The following is an 18,105-nucleotide window of genomic DNA, read 5'->3' as shown; positions in this document are numbered from 1 at the left end:
ATAGCTCCAGATTTTACAGCGTCGTATAATTTATACAGTGAAAGGAAAATTATCATTAAGGGGAAAATGAAATAAATTTAATAAACTATTGGATCGTTAGTGTGACTGCTGGTTTATATTTAGTATGTCTGCATAACTACAGATGCTAATGTATGTGTTTTTGTTTGTTGGTCTTCAACGCCATTTTTCAGCACGTGACAGGATATCCATGGCGGCCAGTATATTTGATGGAAGAAGAACCCTTCGAATCCCCAGGATGAACTACAGACCCATGGGAAGATACTGGCAAGCTATCTCACATGCCCACGTTGGCTCAGCCTGAGGTTCGAAATAACTCGGACAGACGTGATACATGTGAGTGATCTGCACAAGCGAGCGCCATAGATCACTCGACCACTAGGGGCCCCTGGTGTGTTTGTAAATCTTACACAAAACATCCTTAGGTACGAATTCATTATTACTAGTACTTAAAATATTTAAAACAAAAAATTATGTTGTTTTCTCAATCAATTTGAAGAGATGAAATTATACAGGTTATGAGTTGTATTTTAAACTGGCTTGTCTGGATATTACTAATGTAAGTCTCTCAGAAAGAGAAGAATCTTTGCTCTATGTTTGTACTGAAGATAGTTTTACATAAGGTTGAGATATTGCACATAATTGTCATCATTTATCAAAACCAAAATAAAAAAATTACCGCAACAATATAAAAATCTACTGCATTAATCATAAGACGATATAAGTCTTCTGTAATGACACAAACTTACTTTTTACATCCCCGACTGACACTTCCTTGGCTGTAGAGTTAATTCCACCGATGAGAACGGTCTGACCAGAAGCAAGGTCTGAGTTTGCTTTTGTCAAATCAGTTATGACTTCTTCAAGACGATTGAGTATAATGCTGTAATCCACTATTAGACTCCCCTTTCTAACAAAAGTAACGTTTAATATTTGTAGTTTCTGCAAAATCTCTCACAATCTATCTACCTATCATTCAACTTAGAAATGAGTCTTGCTGTTGAATATTAATCTACGCTACAGCATGGTAAAAATTTAAGTCACTTGAATTTCAATATACAATCTGCACACTTTACCTACAGAAAATACAATCGTCATCCAGTGCCAATTTCATAACGCATTTCATAATTATCCTTATTATAATTGCTTTTACACTTGTACAGTATTCCTAAAATGTGTTTTTCTTATTGCAGACAAAAACAAAACAAAATCATTTCAATATGAATACAATACTACTTTTAGCAATATCGTAGTAATTAAAAACACGAAAAAATGTAATGAAGCAGTTTACTAATATTCAAATTTGACCACGCCGTTTACTAAAGGTAAAGGACTAGCATGGACGTAATCCCGATAATTATGTATTATTATAATTAAATCATATAATTACTTTATACTTACTTTATAGATCTAATTATAATCGAAACATAAGTTGAGCGCAAATAAGACCTATAAAACTCCTCCAGCTGAAATTAAATCAATAATATGAAAATATAGTCATCAATTCGAAAATAAATCAGTGTTAATATTCATTTAATAAAACAAAATTTAAATAAACATCGCTTTTAATTGAGACGTCAGTTTTAAACCGCTCTTTAACAGTGGCAAGCGAATGGACTAAAACATGCGTTTCATTCACAGTTCATTCATTGAGGGTTCATTCCCTAAATTCACTCTTGTTACTGAAATGTCAATTTGCAGGAGCGTCTTTCTCCTCTTGTTAACATGTGAAGGACTAAACTATAGCACTTAAAATACAACCCTTTCATATACCGTTTGTCGATATAGATTTATGTAATAATAATAATAATAATAATAATAATGTACTGAGAAACAGCTGAGAGCAATGCGAAACTGCAAGCTACGGTTCATTTTTACATTATAACTGTTAGAGGCCATTTTGGAATATACTTCATAAATATTTTCCCAGAAACGACCCACAACGAAAGTTAGGGGGCTACTTAACTAAATATCGGTTTCGCTTTGTTCCAAGTATATTTTTATGTGATTTTTATCTACGATAAGACACAAAGAAGCACTGAAAGACAATCATAACTTGCCTTATGAAAGGTTTCTTAAAGTTCAGTTTAGGAACTAATCAGGTTTAACGTATAGAATTATTTATATTATTTATTGTCCCAGACTTGTATGCTTCTGACATCTTACTTATTTTAAAAATCCTTAATAAAGTCATCAAATCAGAATTGATTTTTAGTCTCTAGCAATGTCGTTGAAATTTGTGAATTTATTAAAGTATTAATACTATGTTTGGCCATCGTAAGTTCAGATCAAAAGAATTTAATGCAGTGGCGTAGCAACCACCCAAGCAACCCCTGCAACGGTGGGGGGGGGGTCAAGCCCAATGGGAACCCAAAAATTCCCATCATTCAACGTTTTGTTTTTAGTGTGGAGGGCAGAATTAAGTTTTGCTGGGGTGGGGGTGAGTGGGCAAATTGCTTGCTATGCCATTGATTCAATGTAAATGAAGCGCACAGCTTTGTATATATGATATACGGTTATTATAACATATATTTAAGGTGATAAATCATGTTAATACTAGACTACAATATATTTGAAAATTATTTTAAAATCCTGAATTTAACATCCAGCCTTTAAGCTTGATCTTAAAATCAGAATTAATATTCATCACGCATAAGTGCATAAATGCGGTTGCTCAAATTCTTACGGCTAGTTTCAGGTTTGATTCATAGGACTGATACGTTTCCTTGACATTCAGGTTCGTTGAGTTCGTTATCTGTATGTCGAAAGTAACAGAGCACCTTACTAACATCTGTCCTTCTGGAAGAACAATGAAAATATTGATAACTTATATATGAGATGTAAATACTTACATCACACTTAATTTTGATTACATGAAAAAATAAGTTTACTTGTCAAAATTATTGTCATAGTAAATTTTAATTTCACATCGTGGTGATAAGCTTACCGTCATTATCACACTAGTCAAGAGAACAAGTAGCAGAGAAAGAATATCATTCATTAGCAATGTATACAAGTATATTCACCTGAATATATTCCAGTTCATAATGTTCTTAACAGGTTGGTTGCTTGTAGGGAATAGTTTGTATATCTTACATATGTATTATGATTAGTCCAGTAGGTGAAACATAATGAGTTAACTGTATCAAACGAGGTACAATGAGAAACATGCATTGGCCGATCTCTTGGTGTACTGGTGTAATTGGTTTCCTTTTCTTTCCACTCAACATAGATATGTGGTCAATTAGATTCACGCGTCAATCACCATGTCAGCTAGTATTCTATGTTAAAAAGCCAACCCGATCGTGACAAGATGTTTTCTAGATGAAAGCAAAGTTCTGACTGAAGGAAACATGCAATCATATCTTGTTAACATTGCGGCCAAAGCCCTGAAGTGGTTTTTTTCCTCCGATAATTTGAACTATTTCCTAATGCTTTCCTTTCGTTTCTTATTTAATAGTTTTCCTGTACAAGGTAATTTACGTGATAATTGCTTCTGTTTGCTACAGCGATGGCACTTTTTATCATCTAAAAGTACAAAATACAATTTTACAAGAATAAGTTCATAAACCAGTCTTGCTTATACCTTGTACTGTCTTAAATATTTTTGTTCACATTTCACACTTTAATATACATGAAATGTAACAAGGTTTAGGATGCAACTGTCAGAAATAAATTGTGTGTGTGTGTGTTCGTTTGTTTGTGTGTGTAATATATTTATAATGTACACACAAGGAGCACTTGACTCACCGGATACACTTGGAACTGTGGTTATTTCTTCTTGAGCTGCAGAAGAAACAAGCCATATCGAATAAGAAAACTAACTTCAACAATTCTATTCATAGAAATTTATCATAGAAAAATGGTTTCGAAAATAGTATGTTCATACAGCTGTTCATATATTTTGCTTATTATTTTATGCAATTTGGACAAATGAATATAACTATTTTCCCTTCTTGTTCTCAAAATTCTACCTTAAAATAAATAGACTACTCGAATGTAACATAACGTTTAGAACACGTGACGAGATTATTGTTGTTTCAATTTGATTTTTGGTTTCTTTAAAAGAATTTTCATAAATAAAAGAACTTTCATAAATGTATTTCCCTCTGTCTTTATATTCTGGAATATTGCTAAAATGATCTTTAAATGTTTTTTTCTTTCTTTAAGCTTAAGGGTCATAAATAATTAGTTGATACAAGCAATATCTATTTATATAGAAGCTAATTTATTCAAATTTAGGAATCTTAGACGCTACTTTCTGAGTAAACTAGCGGATGAAAATATACACCATATCCCACAATAATACATGAAAAACAAGTTCAACCAACCACGTCTTCAAAATTATTTTTATATTACCGGGGATGCAGTCTTGACCTGCATTTAGTCCAAATCCAATCAGACAGGAACAATTGTAGCCACCCTCAGTATTATGGCATCCAGTGTTGTTTTTGCTTAAGCAGACACCTTGTATGGTAGCACATTCGTCTATGTCTCTGCTGCAATCATCTGACCAGCCACTTTTACATTTACACGTGCCATTCAATGGGTCACAAGTTTGTAGTGCATTTAGTGCATTTGTTCCATTGCACTGGCAAATGCTTTTACAAGAAGTGCCGTAAGTATTGTTCATGCAAGCTAGAAAAAGAGAAAGAGAGAGGTAACAAAATAGGACGATACGCACATAGTTCATTAAAATGTGATATTTAGACATCTAAAAATCAATATTGTATATGATGTTTGTCATTGAAAAATTTTGTCCTTCCCCGTAAAACACAATTTGGCGGAACGAAAATTAATTGCGCCACTCAAGCAATCGCCGTAGAAGCAAAATTACATGTTTCATTCTTAATTAATGCTATTTCAATAAATGAAATTTCTATTTCATGCAAAATTTCATTTGCATCTTAATACAATATTATCTTGTGATGCTGAATCTATAAATATAACAGTGACTTACGAACACACGCGTTCCCGTTTCGTCATAACGACATAACGGAAGAGCTCTGCGTATTTATTATTTATACTAACATTTAGATATTTCTGTGGTTGTTGAAAGTGTTGGACTTTCTGGCAATTCGTTCATCGTAGTGTGAGTAGTTGATGTCGATAATGTCTTCGTAGTTACTAAGTTTGCATATGTGAATTTAGTTGTTTGTTCAGCGGTTTTTCCTGCTTCTGAAGTTCCAGAAGATGTAGTGCTTGCTTGAGTAGTCGTCGTAGACTTTACTGATGTTGGGATCATTCCAGGAGTGATGGTCGTTGTTGTTGTTGTTGTCAGGCGTTCAAAAGGTGTCGAACTTGTTGATGCAGTTGTCAGTTCAGGCGTTGTAGTTGTTGTAGACGTAGTTGTGGTGTGTACAAACGTTGTGGATGGTGTTGATATCATTATCATATTAGAGGTTGCTCTGTTTGTCACTTTAGGCGTTGTGGGTTCATACTTGGTGGAATTTGTTGAAATAGTTATATCAGGAGTAGTGGTTGTTGTCGTTGCAGTTGGTGAGGGTAAAAACGTTGCAGACTTTATTGATGTAGTTGTCATTTCTGGGGTTGTTGTATTTATTGGGCGTACAAAAGGTGTAGACCTTGTTGTTGGAGTTATAACTTCAAGTGATGTAGCCGTTGTAGGTGCAAACGGTGTAGACGTTGTTGATGCAGTTGTCATTTTAGGGGTTGTAGTTGTTGTAGACGTAGTTGTGTGTACTAACGTTGAGGAGGGTGTTGATGTTATGGTCATAGTAGTGGTAGTGTTTGCTGTCGCTTTATTCGTTGTGGGTGCATACATAGTGGAATTTGTTGATATAGTTGTCGTTACAGTATTTGTGTTTGTTGTCGCCGTCATCGATGAGGGTAAAAACGTTGCAGACGTTGCTGATGTAGTTGATGTTTGAGGGGACGTGATTGTTGTTGTTGTTGCTTTAGTTGTTGGGGATACCAACGGTGTAGACCTTGTTGACACAGTCGTCACTTCAGGAGTTGTAGTTGTTGTCGTGGCAGCTATTGCGGATACAAACCTCGTGGACGTTTTGTGTGTTATTGTCATATTAGAGGTTGTATCAGTCGTCACTTTAGTTGTTGTGGGTACAGACTTGGTAGAAATTGTTGATATTGTTGTCACTTCAGGAGTCGTGGTTGTTGTCGTCGTAGTTGTTGTAGGTTCCAACGGTGTAGACGTTGCTGATACAGCTGTCATTTCACGTGTTGTGTTTGTTGTTGCAGTAGTTTTAGTGGGTATAAACGTTGTGGATATTGATACAGTTGTCACCTTAGGAGTTGTGGTTGTTGTCTCTGTAGTAGTTGTTGGTGCAAACATTGTGTAAGTTATTGATGTAGCTGTCATTGATGTGGCCGCATTTGTTGCCGTAGTAATTGTGGGTGCAAACGCTGATGTTATTTGAGGGATTGGGGTTGGCTTCGCTGTAACCATTGTAGAGACAGATGATGTTGTCGGTGTAGACGTTGTTATTGGTGAAAGTGACGTGGCTATTGTTAATAAAGCTGTTTGCTTGGGGCTTATACTTGAATAGGTTAACATTGTTGTTGGTGCTGAGCTTGAAGATGCAGTTGCTGAGTTGGTCTGTGTAAGCGTCGTTAATCCACCAACATCAGACGAAGATGATGAAGATGACGATGTTAAAGGGATTTCGGTTGAATTTGCCATAAAATCTGAAACAAAGCATTGTGTGGACTTATGAAGTATCTTTCAAACAGAGTGTAAAATCTTAATATTTTAAAACAGGTTATCTCACGGGTTTGATATCAATTAGCATATTAGTTATAATTTTTCTTGTTATCTCACGGGTTTCATATCACTGAACGTATTAGTCATATTTTGTCACGTTATCTCACGGATTTGAAACAGTGGGCATATTAGTTCTATTTTCTCACGTTATCCCACGAATTTCATATCAATTAGCATAATAGTTATAATTTGTCATATTATCTCACGGATTTGATATCATTGAGTATATTAGTTATATTTTGTCACGTTATCACATGGGTTTGATATCAAAGAGCATAACAGTTCTATTTTGTCACGCTATCTCACTGGTTTGATATCAGTGAGCATACTAGTCATACTTTGTCAAGTAATCTCATGGATTTGATATCAATGAGAGTATAAGTCATATTTTGTCACATATATTTACTATTTTTATCATCTACCAATTCTATTTTTAGAAGAGTTCTTTAACTCTGCAATATGATGAATGATTAGATTGTTTGAATGTGATGAATTTAAATACCTTTCTCGCATGATTGACCCGTCCATCCATTAAGGCATCTACACGTACCATTTTCCTTGTTGCATTGTTCGGTATTCCAGGTGATGCACGTGCAATCAGAACTACAGTCGATACCGTAATGCTTACTGTCACATTCTGAAAGTTATATATATATATATATATATATATATATATATATATATATATATAAAATCGTTTATCGTGTAATATCATCTGTATGGGCTTGTTCGCTCATGTAAGTTGTCATCAATTTTAAAATTATTTAATCTACCCAACCACTTAACTAATATGCAAAGAAGAACAAAAGACTCTTATCAACAACAGGCTTGTTTACACATATACTTATATACTTAAATATAGTCATACCTACACTGATGTTAAACATATAAAAACAGAAGTATTGATGGAAGGATACACTGGAAAACAAGTTAACAGAGACGACGAAAAGATTGTAGCATCTGGAGAATAACTTCTATCAAACTTTCTTTCCTAACGGTTTCAATTAGAAATCTTGTTTTAATGTCAACTCGATTGCCCCATTTTATGTAATGTTTTGCTTTTCATTTGACCCATTTTATGGAATGCTTGCTTTTAATTTGGTGATAATTTCCTAGCAAAATGTGTGATGTCTTCTCCAACAGTTTCTTAGGTTGTCTGAAATATGTTGAGGATGTTGTTGGAAACAGGAAAGGTACCATGGCGGCTGGTGCACCAGATGTGTTATTTTAGAAATAATATAATTTATAATTTTCTATAATTCTGAAGATTGAATTTTATTCCATCTCTCTTCCATGGAATAAATATTTTGAACAAAAACATTTAGTTGTTGTTAATTGTCTAATATCGGAGAGAGAGATAGAGAGAGAGAGAGAGAGAGAGAGAGAGAGAGTGTGTGTGTGTGTGTGGGTGGGCGATATATAGCATAACAGAGAGAAATCATATTTTTGTATATGTTTTGTATGTGATAAACCTGACACACCCACAAGAAACAATCCATGTTAACTAAATCTTACTTAAATCAATATTATACATATCGTGTTTGCTCAAAACCACATTGATAGTTGTTTATTTCATTATCACATGGACTGAATTTCCCAAGATAAAACTTCCTTAATAAGACCCTAAATATTGGACAGCACAAATACGACATTATTTTTCAGAAAATCAGGATGATGCAACAGTCACAGTAATATTTCAATACAAACACTGTTTGTTTCACCAAGGAGACCAGAGGAAGTCATAAATATTCTTCGTCAAAAATTATAACTACCCACAAAACAAATTTCTTGAAAGTGGAACAGAACAATAAGAACAACGAGTCAACAAATATAACAAACACAATTTTCAGCTAATCAAGATATTGCAGGATCTTTGAACAAATCGGTCAAATGTAAGCGATTAAAATCTGGTGCGCAATTACTTAAAATATGAGTGTTGTCTTTAGTTTCACTAAACAACTTACCTTGACAATATCCAGAAGACGTCATCATGAATCCAGCATTGCATGTGCAGACATATGATCCAATGTTGTTATGACACATGGAATTAGGTGGACAGAGCGAATTATTCAAGCACTCATTAATGTCAATATCACAGGCAGATCCTGACCAACCCAAATGGCAGAGACATTTACCTGTGTCTTTACTACAGGGATCCGAGTTTGATACATTGCAAGCACAAATGTTATTGCACCCCTCACCGTAAGTTCCATCGGGGCAATCTGAAATATACATCGATATTACATGTTAGAAATGGCACTCTAAAATACAAGATAACTAAATTTAGCCTTTAGCTGTAAACAAATTATCTGCTCGCAATGTTTGTGATCATGTTTCTCCAAAGTTCGTCTAAGTACAAAATCATTCCTCTTACTTAATAGCCCACCAGTACATCAGACATCTTGAGCCTCGCTGAATGAGGCTTCAAGCGGGAAAATTAAAATAGGATGGCATTCCTACCATAAGGTTCCTATGTCAATCTATTCGAATAAAACTATTAATTTTGAAATTTTTATAAGCTATTTATGTAAAAAAAAATTATGGCGCAATAATTCACTTTTTTAATTATTTTTTCAACTCATGACAGAGTCTGATTCACAATTTATTTTGATATTTATCAACAGTTTCCTTAGACATGTGATACAAAATATGCAGACATGGTGCTAAATCATTCATATTAATGCAGCGTGTTGAAAGTTTGTCGCTTTACATGTCAAAAAGACCCAAAAAGTACACGTGACAGTGATAGTATGAGCATATTCCAACTCTACATTGCGTGCTGGGAGGCATATATAGTAATGAGAATTGTCTTTAAGATCGTTCAAAGCTAAATAGCTATGTTTTTGATTGTTTTATATCACACTTACTGAAACAGACATGATGCTATATATTGATTACACGAAACCTACCTGTACACATCCATTTTATTAATTTTTACGCTTTGGGAAAATATTTTATACATCGCTGCTTCTTTTTGCATGTGCAAATACCGTATTTAGGTGTGTTTCATGTACACAAATCAAGTAAAAACAACAATCTATTTGCACAGAAAAGAGCAAAATGATAATTTGATGGAATTATTAAATAAAATAAAATGATAACATTTGATTAAAACATAAGGGAAGTATAAACTGTATCACTAGTAATTCAAAACAATAGAAATTCACAGCAGAAATATTTCGAAACGAAATATTCATGGTCTGTTGGTACAAATCAAAGGAGAGTATACAGTCAAACAATCCAACCCATCTACAAAAGAAATTAAAAAAATAAGTCATATTTACATCCTCGACTATGAAAATGGACTTTCCAGTTCGAATATGACAATCACATCATAAGTAATTTGGTTGACCGGCTGATCAGGCCAGTTTGTGCTCTGAACTGTCTATGGCGCACTTCACGGGAGGTGTCGCATGGGTTTGCTTGATCGATAGATGACGTGCTGTATTTATAAGATTTATGAAGCCCGCGCTTCTTACATTGAGTCTGCAATTCTCGACCGTTCTAAGTCTAACGCCCTAGCATGGATGAGACTGTGCCAGGTGGAGCGATCCAGGATAGATCTTGCCAAGACTCATGGTAATTGCTGAAGTGTTTCAATGATGACTGAAGAGAATGTTTGACGCGTTGCTTATTACCACCTTGAACCCTTGATGATTGGCGATTTAACTGTTTACAGGCGAGTTATGTTACGCATATTGAATGGAAGGAGATAGCCTGAAGGTTGTAGAAGGATTGTCTGCTGCCTTGCTTTTTGTACAAGTGTATAATGGATAAACTTGAGTAATACATTTACAATATTTGGTCACATAGTGTTATTCGTGCGGGTCGGAAATACATTCTCAATAAGTGGTTTGATTGGGCTGAAGTCGCTTTAAGTACCTTTGCCTTGTATGCTTTGTTTTATTTCTACTTCTCAAAGTTAATATGAACAACGCTTTTGTTTTTACTTCATAAAAGATACAAATACATTACCACAAGTATAAATAAAAACTGATAGAGTTAAGACCGCTTTAAAGTATTTTGCCTACAAGGCTTTTGGTCATTTCTATTTCTCAGCGGCACTTTCATTATGCATACAGCAGCTTAGTCCTTTTTTGGAACTGAAGTTTATAATTTTATGTCTTATTTGCAGACAATTGAAAATATATCGAAAATATATCAATATAAACGTATTCTGCAATTTAAAAAGAACCATCAATCTATGGTGCATCTTTTGAATTTTCATTTATCAAATTGAACAAAAAAATAATTTAAACTTTGATACTTCTAAAGTCTGTTACTATAAAATTTACAATCATTACAAAAGGTGTACAATAATTCTATAAAGATACGTAATTTAATATTAATTCTGAAATGGGAAAAAACGAAAGAAAAATTACGTCTGGATTCCTATTTGGATACTATCACACATGCCTAAAAAGTTGCAATTATCATTTTCATTGATAAATGCATAACAGTTAATCCATTCTACACAGTTAAAGGGAAATAAAACTATCTGCCTCTATTTCTTTTAATGTGTTCTACCAATAAGTAAGAACTTGTGTTTGCCTACACAATGACCGTTTGTGGGTATAGTTAAAGCAACAGAGAATACCGTCGTCTTACCAACACAAGTGGTATCGTCACTTGCCACAACCTTTCCAGTCGAGCATCTGCAGATGTAACTTCCAAGAGTGTTGACACATATGTCATCGCAAGGATCGTTTCCACACTCGTTGATATCTTTGAAATGAAATGTACATCTTGAAACTTCAAACAGTGATTGACTTGCTATAGATAACGTCTATTTGGCATATGTACACGAGGGGATTTGACAATTTCATTTCTGACTGAAGACTTACAAGTCATCAATCAAATAAAAAAATAATCGGACCTTTTGGAGCAAGTTTTTGTTCTGATTTTAAAATGATACATCAACTTACTTAATCAGATGACCGATATGCGCTTGATGAACTCGTACGTGATTCACAAAATGATTTCCTTAATTTTGGAAATGCTTAAAAATGCAGTAATAATCAATATCTTCTGTTAATATCATGAGAGAAACAGTAATGCTTGTAAAACAACAGGTCAATCGGTACATATGGCACGGACAAAAGAGTAAAATAAAAATAACAAATACATCAAGTAATTCTTACTAATCTACTTGCTCTGAAGTAGATATATTAGATTTATGTAACTCAAATTCTCATAACTACAATGTTGTTTCCGTCTCCAATGATGAAGCAAAACGCTTACCAAATTCGACCTATTGACAACAGTAAAATACTGCAATGCTTACCATTTGAAAAGAGGCAATTGTCACCAGAATATTCTGTTCAAAATAATATTAATTTTGGACACACGGGATACCACCTCCGTGTTTTCATGACTGGCGATATGTCGGCCTATTATGCGTACTGTTTTGAAAATGTTTATCCATCGTGCTATAGAAATGAAATACATTACTTCTGACTGTTTCTGTCAGCATTCAGTCGAGTAATTAGGACAGGTTTATAGCTAGTTTTACAAAATTAAGTGTAACAATGCCAATAAATGGCAAGAGATATTAAGTAAACTAACCCGATCATGTAAAAAGATTTCATATAGTTCAACAGTTTATAAAAAGAAGCTTTAATGTGGAAGAGAAACAACAATAAATAGGATAAATGTGTTTACAACGTCATGTTTATGGGAAAGAACTTAGAACTTTCAAGCAAAAGATTTGGACTCGTAACTGTATTCAAAAATTTGATGGAAAGGTTACGGAGTTTTAATAGAACTGCTTTCCACATTACCATTAGATCATTTCAGCCGGTGGGCATCATAATATTGTTAACATTTCAAAGTTTCAATTGCGAATATCATCGCATATATTGGATATTGTAAGAGTCTAGGACCGTATGAATCAACAACGGGAAGATTTTCATTTTACCTTTAACTTATAAAAAAAATTAAAGATTATTTGTATAGATAAGTGCTTTTGGAAAAGGCAACACATATTTCAATTTACTGAACAATGAAATAAAAAGTATAAGAATTATACATAATTTAGTTATTTATATAATTAAGGCTTTTGAACTAAAAGAAAGTATTCCGTATCTAAACATCTGATGTTTGACGATGATAATGATGATGAATGATGATAACGATAATATAATGCATGTTATTATTATTATTATTATTATTGATATTTACCTAAATAGGCGTGATACATATTGCGAAAAGCAATTAACCATGTTTGTGTAGTGCACCATCTGCTACTCGTGTAGCATTTGAATTCTTACCGCATCCAATTGGATTAATGGAAGTAACCAAAGTATTTTCTTGTCTTTCAATTATTACAACATTTATACAAGTTATAAATGCTCTGCAATACCCTTGCTTTTTATACAAGGAAGCTTCGATTTTCTTGTTAGTCATTTACCATTATCACGTTCGTGTCATTCATCACAATTGAATATCTACAGTATTGTGCAAGAAACTTTGGAATATTTCACTCGTTTTTGGAGTATCAATAATATGCAAACAAGGCTGGCAAGCAATCTGTATCAAACCCCAACGGCACATTAGCTCAACGGAAACAAAATCTTCGTTATCCTGAAACTTTTGCTCCATCTTGCCTTATAGATTTTCCTGCAGGCACAATAGTAAGACGCAATGTTTAAAATTTGTTTGACAAACGGTATGAAATTATATCAGTGTGTATAAAGCAAGTGAAATCGAAGACATTGAGAATGCTTTCCAGGAAGACCAATGGATAGATATACAAGCTCCTCTCTATTTTTTATTCAAGTACACATTCAAGTACACATTGTCCTCAAGACGTTTATGATTACAATGAAATACAAAATGAAAACTCTTCAACTATAAAATTGTTTTTAAAATCAGTCACATAAAAAGGGTAAACTCTAGAGAAAGAATGGATTTCTTCGTGACTTAATTTCTGAGAGAGTAAGTTTTAAAAAAGGTTTAAGAGCGAAGATTCATACATATATATATATATATATATATATATATATATATATATATATATATATATATATATATATATGAAGAAAAAATATTCTATCAAATTTGAGAGATAATTTTGAAAACGCAGCAACGGTAAACAAGTCTTACAGCATTATTGCCAAACTGGAAAGTGATACTGTAACAATTGCAAACAGACCAAGTACTTAAAGTGACATCGTTGAAATTATATTTAGAGAAACTAAGCAAAAGAGGTAATTCCAGTTTAATATGATATTAAAGTCAAGCACGTAGAAAAATTTAGTAATGTTGATTGGCTTATTCTTCCTTGCTACTCTTAAATTAATCATTAGAAATTTAAACTTACCTTCACAAGTATCATTGACGGTAAAAGCATATCCCTTGTCGCAGTAACACTCTGAGACTCCTGACATTTCGAAACATAGAGATCTTTTGTTGTGACATAAAGCTTCGCTATCAGCATTGCAGACCGAAGCAGCTGGAAATTTGATTTTTATACTGATATGCAGGAAAATGAATGCATGCTAGTTGGAGAAAATTAAAAACTATTTTAAAAAAGTCAGTCTGGTTAAAAATAAAAGTTTGTTTTTGATAAACCTAACCAAAACTTGCCATCATGCTGTATGCTACGCAAGCTAATTGACAAACCTACTGTTATCATACTCTTTCTGAGAACAAACCACTCTTTCTTTTTGCTGAAAATTACTAAGATCATAGCATATCTGTTTAGTATATCTAAGTTGCCAAAGATTTTCGATCTATTATCAGCGTTTTTACCCTGTGTTCAAAACATTAAAAGGCATCTTTGCATTGTCATCAAATATTGAATTTCTATCTGAATTCACTATTTGGTATAAAAATCTGTATGCATATGTATCATCAAGAGAACAACTTTAAGTGAAGCCTTTGTATTTGTCATAAATTTCACTCACCAGTTTCAAGGTATGTCTACTTAACAAATCCATTTAACGGGACAAAAGTACTTCTTGACCATCAGCTAACTGAGTGCGTAATTTTCATACTTCATATTAGACACTTGTTAACTAAATATCCAGTGTATATGAGTAACATTTTATAGAAATACTTATTTTTATTCCTAAATGTTTCAAATGCAATTCATTTATACCTTTAGAAACTTGTTTTGTGCCAACTTTTCATGAAACATCAAAATAACAGTACGGGGAAAGCAATTTTCCACATCTGCCCTCATTGACAAGTCAAGCGACTACATCTAGAACCTAACAAAATTTCTCGTGATAAAATTATATTCAGATTGATGATAGAATAACCACAATGCACTTTGATCTGGTTAATAGAGAACTTTTAATGTTTTACAGATTCGTTATTATATACATGTTTGGAAGTTAAAATGCATTGTCTGATAATCAGGTGCAATGTGCATGATTTTAAATACATTTTCTTCAGATGCTCTTGTTAACTTTCAAATTAAGACCTATATCAAAAATAAGTATATGACACGAACATTTCAGCTGAAATAACAGTTTTAACATATCACATTTTAAAGAAAACAATATAAAATAAATAAAATAAGTCAGTAAATCTTACAAAATGATCTCACAGAAATTTCACCAATGTTACATCGTTATCCAGCCATTCCAAAGAAACATTTCAATTCTGAGGATAGCAATCAGAAACTGGAATGCATCACGTGATGCATTGATGTCCATTCCACTACAACACATGAATACATCACGTAATGAATTGCAACTTATGCCGAGCTGCGTTCTTGGAAAGAATGTCCCGACCTGTTAATAGACCCTTTGGACAATCTTGAATCTAAGCATCCTTGGCATTATCTCCTGCGTTAGGAACATATCGAGAACGAAGTTAAAGGTAGACACCTTTTGCCTGACAGCAAAGACGGTTAACATTCCACGTTGGTCACATATATTTAAGTGTATTAAACATGAAATGATAACCTGCTTAACTCACTAAGTCAATTTTTGATACTTGTTTCAATAAATGTCATTGTTGACAAAGTTACTCTTTATATGCCAAGTTTTGCCACCTCAGCAGGCTTGTCACTGTTTCTGATAACATGCATTTTTATTCATTTATTTATTTAACCGAGTGAGATTTCATTTAAAATAAGGATATAGAGTTGCGGTATAGTTGACATCGTTTATTAATATGCATTTGTACAACTTTGTCAATCAATCAATCAATTAATCAATCAAATCAACAAAGACGATGGTCACCCTATTATTCGTATGTTTTCTTGAGACAATGTTTCCTTTCAAACAATTTTATTTCGTTATCCCCATGTTGATTTCACACTAGTATATATATATATATATATATATATATATATATATATATATATATATATATATATGTGTGTGTGTGTGTGTGTGTGTGTGTGTGTGTGTGTGTTTATCTTTAAACAATTAATTTTTTATAAAAAAGCATGTTTCTCACAAAAAGCTACACTGATTTTTCCTTAAGTGTTTTCTCATGTTCTCGCTACAAATACGTCGAACGGCCAATTAAAGTTACATTCAGGAAAAAAATTTAATTTTGTAAAAGACGGCCGACTTGCTCGTTTGTTTTGATGCAGTTCACACTCACTCGAGTGGCATCAGAGATGGGATCACGAGTACAATATATATATATCCTCATCGCCTGTGTATTAATTTAATTTTTCATCAGAGTGTAAGGATCATGTATGTCCAATAATCAGGATGTTCGGCTATAATAATCCACCGTCATTTTTAGTAAATATACATTACGCTTACGCCTTAAGCCATGTTTTCATCAGCAAGAAATATCCGCATTAACTCAGATTATCATCAACTGAGAAACTCTTCTATTCAATATTTTTATCGTCACTTGTCTTCGTATATATTTCGCATTTGGATGCTGCTGACACAAGATATAAATATTCTTAAATATTAGTAACGTTAGGAATGATACACGATCGCAATGTTTTCATCTTTTGATGGAAATCACAAAAGAACCATGCAGAACTACAATAGGGGCGTTCATCAGTTAATATGTACTTTTGAGAGAGTGGCGTATGTAAGGTGAAGTAGTTCGCATTTAAAACATGCACAATGGAGAGAATGTTGGCATACCTCTATGCTACATTAATGTAATGTGGATGATATTTCTTTGGATATTGTACTTTTGGAAATTTTACATGATTTAGGCACACTGCTAACTAAAATGACTGCTCCCTTGTGTTAAAAAATCAGCCTGAATTAGTCTAAAGTACACTATACATAGCAGCTATTAAAATAGGGAAAATGAATTTTGCCAGACTAGACAATACCAGCTTCTGGAAAGTGCAGTGAATGAATTACCAAATATATCAAATGTAAAAAAAGTTATCGGCTCTTTTTTATACAATTTACCTCTGAAGTTCAGGAAGTGAAAATGACCAAGTAGAGGTAGCACTTTTTTCAAAGGTGCACATCTGAAGTAAGGCAAGCTGTATACTCTATAACCCATAGTACACCCATCAATCATACACCAAAATAAATGGAAGCAAAGGTTCTTTGAATTATACCTAAGATATACAAGGTCTTTTTTAAATAGCCAGTATAACCAGTGAGGAAAGACGGGGAAATTCTTTTTCTTTAAAATCTCTATGCAAAATACGAAACTGTGGAGCGCCACCATAGTTGTTTTGCTCTTAGTGTGAATACGTTGCTTATAAATCGAGTCCAACTGCAAACTGCCATATCATGAAGTAGAGGCATAACTACGTCTATCCACTTTCCTAGGAATAATCAGTAAATCAAACAAACTAGACTTTAATTTAAAAGCACAGTATGACATGGCAGATCAGGTTCAATGTTATTTTCAGTCAGAATTGACCTATAAAGGGGTATTAATGTTATTCCAATTCTTTTCTTTAGTTTAATGGCAAAAATATAACAAACTTTCAGTAAATAATTTCGTAACATTTCTGTGACATCAACGTTGAATAGTTGTAACATTACTTTTGTATAAATCTACATCTAAAAATAATACTTACGTATGCATGTGCGCTTATCTGCGACACTTAACTTGAATCCCTCGTTGCATGTACATCTGTAGCCCCCTGGAGTATTTTGACAAGAATGTGTACAGTTGTTCTTCGGTCCGGAGCATTCATCGATATCTATGATGAAGATATATATATATATATATATATATATATATATATATATATATATATATATATATATATATATATATATATATATATTGCTTCTCACATGGTTGCTAACAACTCTTGGTAACAATTACTTTTCTTGTGCCTGTTTCTTAAAACAACCTTTGAAGGAAAATGATAGCTGTTATTTCTGAATTTTTCTGAAAGTATAATCTTGTTTCAGAGTACATCTTAAATGTAACGAATGCTT

General features: G+C 33.3%; 1 protein-coding gene across 1 annotated transcript in view; it reads right to left on the bottom strand.

Moving 5' to 3' along the window:
• LOC149771958 (uncharacterized) overlaps positions 1–18,105 on the bottom strand; it is a 51,001-nt gene that overhangs the window by 18,847 nt on the left and 14,049 nt on the right. The window contains exons 10-20 of the mRNA XM_089948047.1: positions 17,736–17,861; positions 14,082–14,213; positions 11,369–11,485; positions 8,725–8,982; positions 7,263–7,397; positions 5,050–6,684; positions 4,378–4,656; positions 3,769–3,804; positions 2,705–2,817; positions 1,420–1,484; positions 768–928 (exon numbers count right to left, since the gene is read on the bottom strand). Of these exons, the coding sequence (XP_089804173.1) occupies positions 768–928; positions 1,420–1,484; positions 2,705–2,817; positions 3,769–3,804; positions 4,378–4,656; positions 5,050–6,684; positions 7,263–7,397; positions 8,725–8,982; positions 11,369–11,485; positions 14,082–14,213; positions 17,736–17,861 (3,057 nt within the window). The remainder of the gene's footprint in view (positions 1–767; positions 929–1,419; positions 1,485–2,704; positions 2,818–3,768; positions 3,805–4,377; positions 4,657–5,049; positions 6,685–7,262; positions 7,398–8,724; positions 8,983–11,368; positions 11,486–14,081; positions 14,214–17,735; positions 17,862–18,105) is intronic.

The sequence above is a fragment of the Sinohyriopsis cumingii genome, unplaced genomic scaffold (genome assembly GCF_028554795.1).
Source record: "Sinohyriopsis cumingii isolate HCF-2022 unplaced genomic scaffold, ASM2855479v2 utg001554l, whole genome shotgun sequence".
NCBI classification, from domain to species: domain Eukaryota; kingdom Metazoa; phylum Mollusca; class Bivalvia; order Unionida; family Unionidae; genus Sinohyriopsis; species Sinohyriopsis cumingii.
This window is presented reverse-complemented; position numbering and strand designations above follow the sequence as displayed.